General features: G+C 47.4%; 1 protein-coding gene across 1 annotated transcript; it reads left to right on the forward strand.

Annotated features, from left to right (window-relative positions):
• The first annotated feature begins 4,178 nt into the window (after nt 1-4,178).
• Nucleotides 4,179-4,638, forward strand: LOC134368267 (histone H2A-Bbd type 2/3-like). The gene is made up of 2 exons (XM_063084816.1): nt 4,179-4,223; nt 4,342-4,638. The coding sequence occupies exons 1-2, from the start codon at nt 4,179-4,181 to the stop codon at nt 4,636-4,638; spliced, it is 342 nt and encodes a 113-aa protein (XP_062940886.1).
• Nucleotides 4,639-12,857: the final 8,219 nt, after the last annotated feature.

Genomic DNA, 12,857 nt, shown 5'->3' on the forward strand with positions numbered 1-12,857 from the left:
AGCCTAGGGATAGGTATTGCTTCTTGAAATTTTCTCCTTAGTTATTTCTGTGATCGGTTGGGTCCTCCTTTGTGTTTCTGTATGTACTCCATAATACTGAGAATGCCGAAAAACGTTTGATGCAGGATGTTTGTCCTGCTCCTACTATGTTCCCCATATGGATGCTTACAGTTCGTTATTTATTCTCCATGAGTTTGAGGATTCCAGCACCGGCCAGAAATTTAAAAAAAAACAAATGTATATATAAATATAAATATATATATATATATATATATGTATATGTATATATTTGTATGTACACACATATATATTCATTTTTACATGTATACAGACACATATGTATATGTGTATGTGTATATGTGTGTTTGTGTGTGTGTGTATAAATACTATGTATGTGTGTGTGTGTGTGTGTGTGTGTGTGTGTGTGTGACTGTGGATATATGTTTGAGGACTGAAACACAGGAGAGAAATAACTGAGTCAAAAATGTCAAGAAACAATATCTAAACCACCTTCTTTAGAAACTGAAGTTACTAGTTTAATTCATTCAGATTTTACCAATTCTGTTCATTGCCAGGCAATATAATGTGTGTGGAAATATATATACATTTTTTTTTTTTAGAAAGGTAAAACATCATGTTTTGCGTCTATGTGCAATGGGGATGATGGGAGGGACCTGTTGGATGAGGTGTCCCAGGCTGAACCAATTAGAAGCCTCCTGAAATGTTTGGACTTGCAGTTGAGGGGAATTGTGTCATTAAATAGGTCTGAGTCCTTGACTGCTGTTTGTTGTTTTGTTTGAATGGTTTTATGCTTTTAATCATGTTGATTTACAGATATTATATTAGTTTCTAAAGCTGTCGTAAATAAATTCGAGAGTCTCGGTGACTTAAAAAATATATATTTATCATCTCACAGTTCTGGATGCCAAATAGCCCCTCTTCATAAGCACACCAGTCATATTGGGTTAGGACCGACCCTCACGACTTCATTTTAAACACAGTTACCTCTATAGAGACTATCTCCAAAATAGGGTCAACTCCTGAAGTACTGGGGGGTCACAAGGTCAACACAAGAATTTTGAGAGGGTACAATTCAATAAAGAATATTAAGCTTTCTGCCCCTCCAAAAAATTAATGTACTTCCATGAAAAATACATTCACACCTTCCCTACAGCCCCCAAATCTTAACCCATTGCAGTTCAACTTTAAGTCCAAAATCTCATCTACAAATCTTATATATCTGCTACAGGTGAGACTCCAGTTGTGACTGATGCTGAGGCAGAATTTATCCTTATCCCTGAACCTGCGAAAACAGACAGCAAATTACCAGTTTCCAAAAACAGTAGCGGGACAGGCATAGAATAGACATTACCATTCCAAATGTGAGAAATCAGAAGAAAACTAGAGTTTATGGGCCCTAAGCAGGTTTGCACCATAATAGGGCTAATTCCATTAGATTTAAGGGATTGAAAACAGTCCTCTTTAATCATTGCTCTGCCCTGTGGACCCTCTGGGATAGCAGCATGAAACTCTCAGCCCTGGGCAGTGGGGACCTCTTCCCCAGCCTGGTTTGTTACAGAAGAGGTGGCACTAGGCATCTAGAATGGAGAAAGCGGCCTCCATCTATGGGATCAAGGAGATGATGGCCTCATCCCCCAGACCTGTGTCCCTGTTCTCAACAAGACTCTGTCTGGATTCTCCTCTTGCCATTGCTGTTTTCTCAGAGTCCTGCTGGAAGAGTGGAATCACCATAGCTTTACTGATGTCTTCCTTGGTTTCCCAGGGTCTGAAAAGTACGTGCAAGTCTGCAGCCACAGGCCGACTGGAAAACAACTTTACATCCACGTAAATACTGTCATCTTGCCCCATAACCACGGTTCAACAGATCACATAACTGTGGGAAAGGAGGGAACCCCAATAAATGCTTACCAAGGAAAAACTGTGTCCTTTTACATTCTTTTACAGCCCATGTGGTTTTAGGTCCCAACATGGCTTTGGTCCTGCTCACTCTAGCGATATTAATGAAATTTGAGAAAGAGAGAAGAAAAGTGGGGTTTGAGGTTCAAGATCCTAAGTGGAATCAAGTGCATCTGATTACTCACTTCAGGAGGGACGTGAGGAAAACGGGCACTTACTGAGTGAACATCTAGGATCCAGTGGTGTGGTTTACTACGTAGACAAGCTACGGGAAGTGCCTTTACTGCTTAAATAACACATTACGAGTACCAACGTAGCTAGAAAAAATATTAAGAAGAGAAAATAACCCACCAATTTTTTTTTTAATGGTGGAATAAGCGTTAAGTCAGGTCTTTGATGAAGAAAGCTGTCATAGCTATATCATATTGCAAAAATAGACTTGAAGTCAACGGAGATTTCTTGAGGATAAAGATAGTCCCCCTGGGATAAAATGTTCAATTCATGTGGGAGGTATTATAAATTTAAGATGACCTATACTGGGTAGGGTAGCTTCAAACTATTTAAGTCAACACTTGACTGAATGACAATAAGGAGTAGCGAAGGTCACCACCAAATATAGACATTTGCAGCCACCTGTAAGCAAGTGGCCGAAACGTAACAAGGACTTAGAAATAAAGCACCTACCAAGCTTGCTTGACGAAATGGAGTAATGCGATAATATGAACCCGGAAATTAGAGAATGTGTTTTATCCACCTGATGTATATTTATGCACATAGAACATGTACTCGGCCATCAAGCAAGATTCCAGAAGTATCAAATACATATCACATTCTCTGACTACAGTACATTTAAGAATCAATGACAAACCATGTTGTCAAAACCAAATGTTTGGGATGACACAAATCACTCTAAAGAAATAATGGGCCAAAGGACAAATCATTACAGGGACTGAAAAATATTTATTGATGCGTGAGAATAAAATTTGTGGGGCATGCGTGAGTGCTACTGAGAGAGGATTTTATGGCCCACGTGCTGATTAAAAAGATTAAAAAGAAGGAAGCCTTGATCAGGCATTTTACGGAAGACCAAGCACAAACGATCACAAAGAACAACAAGAAGCACGATTGAAGAGGTGCCACCTCGCTCAAGTCTCCTGGAAAATGCCTACTACAACCACAGTGACATACTATTTCACACCGTCGGACCAGTGAGAATTAAAAAGGTCAGACCGCATCAAATGTTGGTGACTAGTGGGGACTCACACTCTGGTATTAGGAGGACAAATTGGTCTGACCATCTTGGAGAGCAATCTGGCAATACTAATTAATGCGCAGGATGCACACACTGCTGACAGCAGCAGTTCCATTGCTGGGTACACTACCTAGTGGCCTGAACACAAGGAGACGTGTGTGGGGACATTCTTAGCAGCCCTGTGGTCTGGGTGGGGCCTCTGGAAGATCTGCAGGGACCGAAGAGACAGCTAATGGACCCTGAAGCACTGACCTGGAAGAGGGAGGGATAGCACTAGATGTAGTCTCTCGAAAATGGAAACAGGTGTTCAAACAAAGGTAACTACATGAACGTTCAGAGGTGCCCTATTCTCAATAGCCAAAAGGGGGAAACAACCCAAATGCCCATCAATGGACAAATAGATAAACTAAATGTCGTCCATCCATACCATGGATTATTATTCAGCTGTGAAAAGAAGGAAGCAAGTACCGATTCACGCTACCACGTAGATGTACCATGAGGAAAACATTACACTATGTGAAAGCCGCCAGACACAGAAGGCCATGCGTTGGGTTCCATGGGAGGGAGAGCTCCACATGGGGGAAACCTCTGTCGACAGAAAGCAGATAAGTGGTTGCCAAGAGCTATTTATTGGGAGCGTGTGTATGTGTGTGCTCGGGGGTGGGGGGACGACGAGCATGGGGAGTGAGTGCTTAACGGGTACAGGGGTTTCTTGGCGGGGTGGTGAAAATGCTTTGGAAGCAGACGGTTGTGATTGTTCCACGACATCACGAATGTACTTGACACCATGTCGTACCCGTCCCCCACCCCTCTTTCTTTATCTTGCCTGCGATGCTCGGGTCCTACAGAAGGCGAGCGCTGCCACAGAGGGAGGGCCCAGGGGCGAGAGCGTGCGGGTGCCTTGCACCTGCCCTGGCCGGCCGTTTGTAGGCCCAGGCCCGCTCCCTCGGGGTCAACTGGAGGGCAGTGACGTCACCAGCGTGCGCGGCCACGAGCCTGTTCCGGACCAATGAGGGGCCGGGTTGCGGTAGCTAGGTTACGGAGTACGGGCCAAGTACCGACATCTTGAGAGGCATCCAGTCGAGCCAGACCTCGCAGATTGATCGGTCGTCTCCAAGGCCCGGCATGCCGAGCAGGAGGACGAGCCGTCCACGGTCGTCCGGTCTCAATAGGTGCCGTGCCGCCGCTCTCGCGCCCACCGAGCCGAGCTGACATTCTCCGTGAGCCACCCGGAGCGCCTCCTGCGGGAGGGCCACTACGCCCAGTGCCCGAGTTCGTGTGCGCCGGTCTTTCTAGGTGCCATCGTCGAGTACGTGACGGCCAAGGTCTTGGAGCTGGCGAGCGACGAGGCCCGGAGGAGCAGCAGGAGATGCATCACCTTGGAGCTGTTGGACGTGGCCGTGCACAGCAACGCGCTGCTCAGTGGCTTCTTCGTGACTACAACCATCTCCCAGGTGGCCCCAGCCTAGCTGTGGACGCCTGGCACCCAGGGGGCCTCACCAGCCCACCGATCCTCCGTCTACTCCTGCTAGCCCGGCGCCAGCCCCTTCCGTCACAGCCAGCCGGGATAGCCCTGGCCTGTCTTGTGCCTTCGGCGCCTTGTGTCATTAAAGTGTTTGAAAGTACCCACAGGCTTGCTCTATAAATTTTGTGTCAGAGTGGGGTGTGAGACACCCAATGTTGGACGGACGGGCAGGGAGTGGCGAGGGTCAGGGAACAGGGAGGGCACAGGGGAGCAGACTCTCGTGGTGACAATGGGGGTTGGTGTCCCCGTGTGGGAGGTGCTGTCTGGGGCGGGGGCACAGGAGGCTGCCACGTGGACCCTGAGCTAGTCACCGGAACGATGGTGTTCATTGGGGTGGAGCTCAAGGCCAAGACTGAGGTTTCCTGGTAGGATGAATGTCAAAAGGGGTTATGTTATGGAGGGGGACGGAGCCTCAGGTGGCATGGGAGCTCAAGTCAAGGGCTCAAGTGGGGCAGGGACATTGACTGCCAGAGAGAGGAGTGATTGATGGGTGGGAACAATGCAGAAATCCCCAAAGGCGGAACTGGGGTCACAGGGGGTCAAGAGTTTAGTTTTGGCCTTGTTCAGAGGGAGAGGCTGGGAGACGCCCTTAGCTACCGGGATACGCAAGCTGTAGCCTAGCAACAGCGTGGTCAGGCCAGGCCCCGCCTCAGATGCCGCTCTCTGCGTATCACCAGGGCGACAGGACCGTGGCAGGTGTCCCGGGGCTGCGCTCAGGAGTGGCTGTCTATGTGGCCTGTTGCCAGCTGGCGGTAGCACGCTTCCAGCAGGCGCTCTTCCACCGGCCATGGAGGAGCTGGCCCTCACTCAGGCTGTCCGCCTCTTCCTGCGACAGGAGAGTGATGCTTGCCAGGGCCTGGTCATGGAGGTGTACCTTGATGTGATTTTTCTAAGAGTTTTTAAGTGTCAGCCCTTAGATCTGTCATCCATTTTGAATGAATTTTTATACATGGTGTGAGATAGAAGTCCAAGTTCACTCTTTTGCATGTGGATATCCAGTTGTCACAGCACCATTTGTGACAGGGATTATTCTTTTCCCCCACTGAATGGTCTTGGAACCTGTACTGAAAATCGACTATACACAGATATCAGGGTTAAGTTCTGACTCTAAATCACGCATTTATTATGTTACTTTAATCTACGGACATGTCTACATCGAGGGTCACTTGTGGGCCAAACAAAGTGCTAGGGATTGGAGATATAAAGACGGATAGCCTTAGTAGATTCTCCTGTGGTTATTATCAACTGACTGTTCTCTTGTTCAGTGGCTGAGAAAGTTGAAAATGTGGCTTTGGCCCAGGAGAGCCTCATTGTCGTAGAGACGTCCAGCTGTGGGAGTGAATGACTCTGAACCACCCACGCTCACCTCCTCCATGACCCGGGCAAGGATTAGAACAGACAGCGCTGAGCAACGCTTCCATACCACTGTTTGGTCATCATGGCCTACTTAGGGTCCGATGGCTATAAACAGTTGTGTGAGCTTGACTACAGCTCATCTGGCTTGGATCTCAGAGTTCCAGACCTTCAAAGGTAACTGGGCAAAATGTGCCTGCTTCTGGTAGAGGCCCCTATTATCTTGGAGGAGTGAGTGTACTCGGGATGAAAGGAATAAGGACCCTCGGGCCTAAAGCAGTGGGAGAGGCAAGGAATGTGAGCCCGCGGTCCCTGAGCCAATCAGAGAGGGCCGTGATGGGGTCTGGGAAGGTGAGGTCGGCTAGGACATCATGAAGCCCCTGTTCCTGGGGTGAGGTCCTAAGTAGAGGGAAGACATGGGGGAACGGGCCTGCAAGGCTAAAGCGGAGGTAGGGGCTGGGAAATGAGGCCCGGTGTAAGAACCCAAATGCCCCAAGGGATCACACCCTGATCACATAAGTCCTTCTCGGCCACACCCCATCATGGCGCTGGTTGCCCTTTCCTTCCGTATTCTCCTTCCTACCGGCGCGAATCGTACACCAATCAGCTCACCCCCCAAGCCCCATGCGGTATGCTAAGTAGGGACTGTATCTTAAGCCAATCAGCTTTCCCTAAAAACCCTATGTATATGTTTGTGTGCCGCCTAATAAACGAGCCCTCTCCGGTGGGTCATCAACTGGTGTCGACTCGTCCTTTCACCCGGACACCTCGGCCAATGATAGGGGTGGGGGCGGGGGCGGGCGGGGCCTGCTCCGGGCCTTGTAAGTGCGGGTTTCTGCGCGGGAACGCACACCACGAAGGCAGTGAGCAGCTCTCTCCACCCCAGGGGCATCCTTCAGGCGTCTTCAAGCCCTCAGGTGAGGTGGTGCGGTCCCGCTGGGGCCAGAGGACGATGGGGACGGGAGCACGCAGGGACTCCGTGGCGGGGCTGTCGCGCCTTCGGGAGCCCTAGGGGCCCGGATTGGGGTTGGCTTTTCCCGTCAGCGCCGCGGGGCGAGACTCGTGCCTCTGTCTGCCCTCGGCGCGCCTCCTGTGCGAGATGCCGAGCCCTCCCGGGGGTCGGGCCCTGGAAGGCCCGAGGGGCGGACCCCCAAAGCGGCCGGCCGGTCCGCGGAAGAAGTGCAGGTCGGAGGCTTCGAGGACGAAGCGGAGTTGAGGGCTCGCCCGGAATGGGCCCTCTGGGCCTGGCCCCTCGCTCCCTCCCCTCCCGTGGCCCTTCGGCTGGGCGCCCGACCAGGATGACAGTTATTTTCCAATGAAAGCAAGATGCTCCTGTCAAAGTGGCCTGTGCGCCCGGCCCTGTTATTTGTTTGTCCCGGTTTCCCCAGCTTTGAGGTTGGCTTCTGAGCACTTGGCACGGGAGGGTCATAGGGTAAGGTCAACTGAATGGAGGGGACGTGTTTGAAACTACTGGCCGCTTGGGGGCGTCTCTGTTCTACTCTGGTCGCTAGACGTGTCTCGCCCCACCAGGGTGGGAACAGACATGAGCAGGAGAGCTCCGCCTTCCGGTTTCTGGGGTCTCTTATTCTTTGTTCTGGACGAACCTAGAATGTTCAGAGGCCGCCGCAAGGCATTTCATCAGGTCCACAGCAAGACTCTTCTGAGCCTTGTCTCCTTGCCTCGCCCTTGACAGAGAAAACGTGGTGAAATAAGACTCTGTGTATTTAGCGTATCCCATTCTGCTGAAGTCGTGAGTCTGATCCTAATTAGCTGCCCCTTCTTACAGTGTTTACAAACCGCTGCCACAAGGGGCTAGTATAAGACGAGTAACCAGTTACGACCGGATTAAATCCTCTCCCCTCTCTTATTGCAGCACCTTAATCTACTGTTTGGGGGCATTTAAAATGGAAAGAAATTAGTACAACTTTGGCCACCCCTTTTTGTGTGCTGCTCCCCATCCTCCAAGAAAAATGCCGTCGCCACCCCACCCCCCCCACCCCCCGGTAATTGAACAGACAGCGAAGATTCTTAGATAGTGCTGTCATCTATTAGAAAATCATTGACTGGTTGAACCAAGTTTTTATTATATTCTTCGACCCCTAATTGTTCCTGTGCTTCTCTTACCTCCATTGTACCTTTGCTGTGATTTTAAAAGAGTCGGACATGTTGGCTCCGGGTTTCTAGAGCGTCTTGGTTTCTAGTGTATCCTGATCTAAGGGCATTTTCTGCTTATCAGAATAGGGGTATTGAAGTGAATTTCAAAGTAATGAAAATAGAATTCTTCTAAGATGCGCTGGTGTTTTCCTGTGGAAGATCAGTAGGTAAAATATACATGACTATTACGTTTGAACATTTATGACTGTTACTACTTTGTCTGACGATAGTTCTGCCAGGGAAGTTTCTTAAAAGAAATTGTTTTCGGTCTTTCTTTTAGTCAAGATGAGTGATAAGCCAGACTTGTCGGAGGTGGAGAAGTTTGACAAGTCAAAACTGAAGAAAACTCATACCGAGGAAAAAAATACTCTTCCCTCAAAGGAAAGTAAGTCATGGAGGGTTTCTAGCTGAGACAGACAATGGTGAAAGTTGGTATCTTCAGTGAATAAACCTATCTTCTAGTAATTTTTACTATCGAGGAAGTAATTATTAGAGTACCATTTTATTTTATGCAGCCATGACAACTATCAAAGAGTTGTCTCCTTCTTTGGATTATATAAATGGTTCGCACATGATAGGCCCTAGTAGTAATGGGGAAGTAAAAACCACTTCCCTGTTGGAAAATTACTAAAACACACATTGAAACCAATCTTAAACATTGGACTTAGCACTAGAAAAACCTTACTTCTGTCTACTTTTAGTTATTTGGCATTTTTCTGCATCTAGAAATTTGAGTCCATTATCTCATGCCTAAAGAACCATGCCAGCTCTGCGGTCTGGGCCTTCTCCAATCTGGTGACAAGATAGGGATGCAGAACGAGTTTCGATCTTGGGTGCACTTGAGGCTCCCAGACTTAAGGGATCAGTTTTGCCCTCCAGAGTAACAGACAGCTGGAGAAACTCCAAGCATATTCACAACAGCTGAGGGGCATTTTCTGTCATGTGTGCGTTATTTGAGAGTTCCGAAATTAGTGAAAATTATCTCAAAGTGTATAACTTCCAAATGGTATTGTCAGAGATAAACGTGAGCAAAATGCTTCACTTCCTCCTCGGTCTCAAATAATCTATCGAAAAACTGTCAACAACACAAATCTGCCTCTCGAATGAAAGCAAAAACCAAAAAAACTGCAATTGAAGTAGATTCTAATGAATGTTCGAGTGGTAAACATGCACACACGTGCACACATGCACCCCGCTGTGAGCATTTGTGGTTAGTGCCTTAGCATTCTCAATTAAAAGCATGTATGGCAGCCTTCCATGACTTACCTAAAGCTGTTTTGTAAGAAACTGAATTAAATCATAGGAAAATACTCTTAGTGATATATATTTTTTTTGTTTCGTTTTTTTTTCTCCCCTCAGCGATCCAGCAGGAGAAACAGTGTGCTCAGACATCGTAAAACGGGATCTCCTCCCAAGAGGAAATTTCAACATTGCCCGAGAGCCTTGGTTTTATGCTTGTTTTTTGCAAACCGTTGTGTTTGTAGCGATTTTAGGCATCTTCTGCTGTCCTCTCATTTCTATTCCCTGGCTAAAAGGTCAGGTGGAACCAAAGTTTCCTGAAGTGTGCTTTCAAACTTGCCGTTGGTGTGTAAATTCCAGATGGCAGATGTTGCGAATAATCTCACCAGTGTTGACCCTTGTGTGTGTAGCCCTTTCACCCCCAGCAGGATAAGCCAGGTTTAACCTTCTGCAATGGGTGCCTCCATTGCTTCATTATCTTCATGAAGTTGCATGCTTCTGCAACTTCTCACAGTTTGTTTTTATTTCCAATGTAGTAATGAAATAATAAATACAGTCATTATCTGGCGGCTCTCGACTTCATTTCTTCTAAGGAAGGAAAAGTACACAAGGGTACCCTTTTTCGCCAAACAAAACGGTTGAAGGAAAACCTCTTCAGCAGTGGACTAAGCCCCTTATCTCAGAGTGAAGAAAGACAAACACAGGGTCTGAAGTGACCCACTCAAGCTGAATAAGAACTGAAATTCAAGCTGGGCTGTCTTGCCTTCTGGAAAGTGTTTTCCGACTGAATGGGAGGGGGCACCTAAGCTTGGGGTTGGATGGAAAGGGCGCGGGAGGCACTTGTTAACACGCACTGTACTGAGCACATCACATCTTCAGTTGAGCGTCAACTCAGATATCTGATGCCCACTGATGACCTGTAACACTGAACCTCTGATCTGGTTCTTCTACTGAACAGAATTTACTGTCTCCTGAAGCAAGCATTTTTGGTTTCATGGTGAGCATAAGTGCTGTGGACCGTATGGTGTTCCCCCACCCCCACCACACCAAATTCATATTTTGAAGGTCTACCCCTCAATGCGACTCTACCTGGAGATAGACTTTTTAGGAAGTCATTAAGGTTAAATGAGGCTACAAGGGCTGGGCCCCTCTGTGATCTATTACTATAGGTATCTTCCCACCATAAGGGATTATACCGTCCATACCTATTTGCAACCTCAACTATTATCTTACCTCCCTCTTTCTAGGGGCTCACATCCTTAAATACTCACTGGGGTTACAGAAAGTGGAAGGTGTTTTCTCTGCTCTAGCACAAATTTCCACAAGCAAAACAGTAGGTGGGTCAACTAAGGTAAAGTGTGGTTGAGGTGACACAATCTCAGAGCTTAGGGTAACCAGAAGATTTGAGCCCTGGAGGTCACCATGTTGGTCATCACTACCTTACCATCTGCCTGAAGCAATTGCCCAATAGAGTCACTCAGTCCCTTACACTGACATGCTGCTTACACGCTTCCCTGCCTGCCTGTAACTTCTATGCCATAATCCTAGGAGAGCATGCTGGAGACCCATACAGCGTGGTTAATCCATCCTCCAGTATTTGAAGTCAGCTGTTGTTTTCCTGCCCCCATACGTCCAAGTCTTCTCCAGCTGACCTTTTCAGAGCATTTGGACCCAAGTTACACAGATGGGGACCCATAACGGTTGCACTTTAGATGGACGGACACAAGTTTAGCCATTATCAGGTCCCTGGATCCCGATTCTGTCATCCAGCCCATTTGCTCTCCTTTCAGTTTGCCATTTGCAGCTTGATAAAGATGCTGTACGTCCACGACAGACTCAGTAACGTGTGCATTAGCACACTAATCCAGCTCAAGATTAGGCCCATTTCAGATGCCTAAAGGAAAGCATGTCAGGTGAGCTGGGGATGGGACGAAAACTCCCAGTTTTTAGTTGCACCTGGTAACCGTCATTTTTTTTTTAAAGGATTGATTCCTCCCAGGGCAGTGTAAATGATAAACTGAGTGGGAGCAAGTGAGAGGTATGTGGTGGGAGGGGAAGTCACATAGTTTCTAAGTGAACGCTCCTACAGAAATAAGACGGGAAGAACGATTGCTCACTGGAAGTAGTTTTGCCCTGCATTTCTCAAGTAAATCACATGGGCCTAATCTTGTAGTGAGTGACTAGGTTCACTTGTCTTTCCAAGCAGAGGGAGGTTTTTTTCCCAAGCATCCGGGATTGAGGTTTCAGAGCCCTGAATCCATTTATTATTTGCAAAACCAACCATCCGAAGGTCTTCTTGTAGCAGTTACATTTACGGGAAAAAAGAAAAGCCTGGAGTTAAGTGGATTTTCTTATGCATGTCTACATCTTTTGAAAATACCTGGTCCATGCTTTGACACCTGTATCCTGTCAGTGTACATAGGCCGACATGTCCTTAATTGCAAAGAACAGAAAATGGCAAAAAGCTGGAAAGCCATAATATATATGCTGCAAGTTAATCCAAAGACAAAAATCAGCCAAATCGTATGTCACGACGACTTCATCTTTGCAAAGGGTCAAAAACCTCATTTAGTGTCATCACTTAAAATTCTCAAGAAACTGCACAGGCAAGTGAGTTTTAGGAATGCCCTAGAATGTAACCATCGCATATTCACACCTGAGAAAAATATCTTGCCCTTCGTCTCTCAAATGCATAGGAATATGTTTGAACCTTGCCTTGGGAAGTTTCAACCGGTATGATCTCGGGCAAGTGACAATCTATTGTGGTTCAGTTTCTTCATCCATAGAAATGGAGATGATTACGCTGTTTCCTTCAAGGGGATGTGGTGAAAAGTAGTTGAGGTACTCCCCGTCAAGTGCTTAGCACAATGCTGGCACAGTCGCCAAGCACGCCATGTCCGAGGTCACCAAGGCCAAGCTCAGGTTCCCCATGAGCACCTGAGCTGCCTCCCGCCCCCGAGCATCGCCCCCGAAGGCTGTTTTCAGAGCCACCCCAGTCGGCCCGTAAATCCTGGAGCCCTCCGAAGGTGTGCCCGTGGCAGTTTGAGGGCAGGGGTCAGGGGGCGTGCTGCCAATGTGTATTAGTCTTCCTTTTTTTATTTCTTTCTTCCTTATAGTTAAAGTGTACGACACGATGGCTCTGGCTCGTACACATATACATAGTGAAGAGATTACTACAGTCAAACAAATGACCATCTTCATCACCTTCTACCCTTGTATGCTAAGAGAATCTAAAATCTACTGTCTTGGTAAAGTTTCAGAATCAAACACAACATTATTAACAATAGTCGTCCTGCTGTACTTTGGATCTCCAGACGTATTCATTGGCCCAATTCCTGATTTGTACCCCTTGACCTCCTTGTTCCCATTTGCTCCTCTCCCTGCAGTGGGTAGTTTTCTGGCAGGTGGCAGGTGGCT

Source organism: Cynocephalus volans, chromosome X (assembly GCF_027409185.1).
Source record: "Cynocephalus volans isolate mCynVol1 chromosome X, mCynVol1.pri, whole genome shotgun sequence".
NCBI classification, from domain to species: Eukaryota; Metazoa; Chordata; class Mammalia; order Dermoptera; family Cynocephalidae; genus Cynocephalus; species Cynocephalus volans.

What these genes read in the sequence shown, in the direction of transcription:
- LOC134368267 (XM_063084816.1), top strand. Translation starts at nt 4,179, where the DNA reads ATGAGGGGCCGGGTTGCGGTAGCTAGGTTACGGAGTACGGGCCAA. An exon ending in GGTTACGGAGTACGGGCCAA is followed by an intron (nt 4,224 to 4,341) that starts GTACCGACATCT and finishes CGGTCTCAATAG; the next exon opens with GTGCCGTGCCGCCGCTCTCG.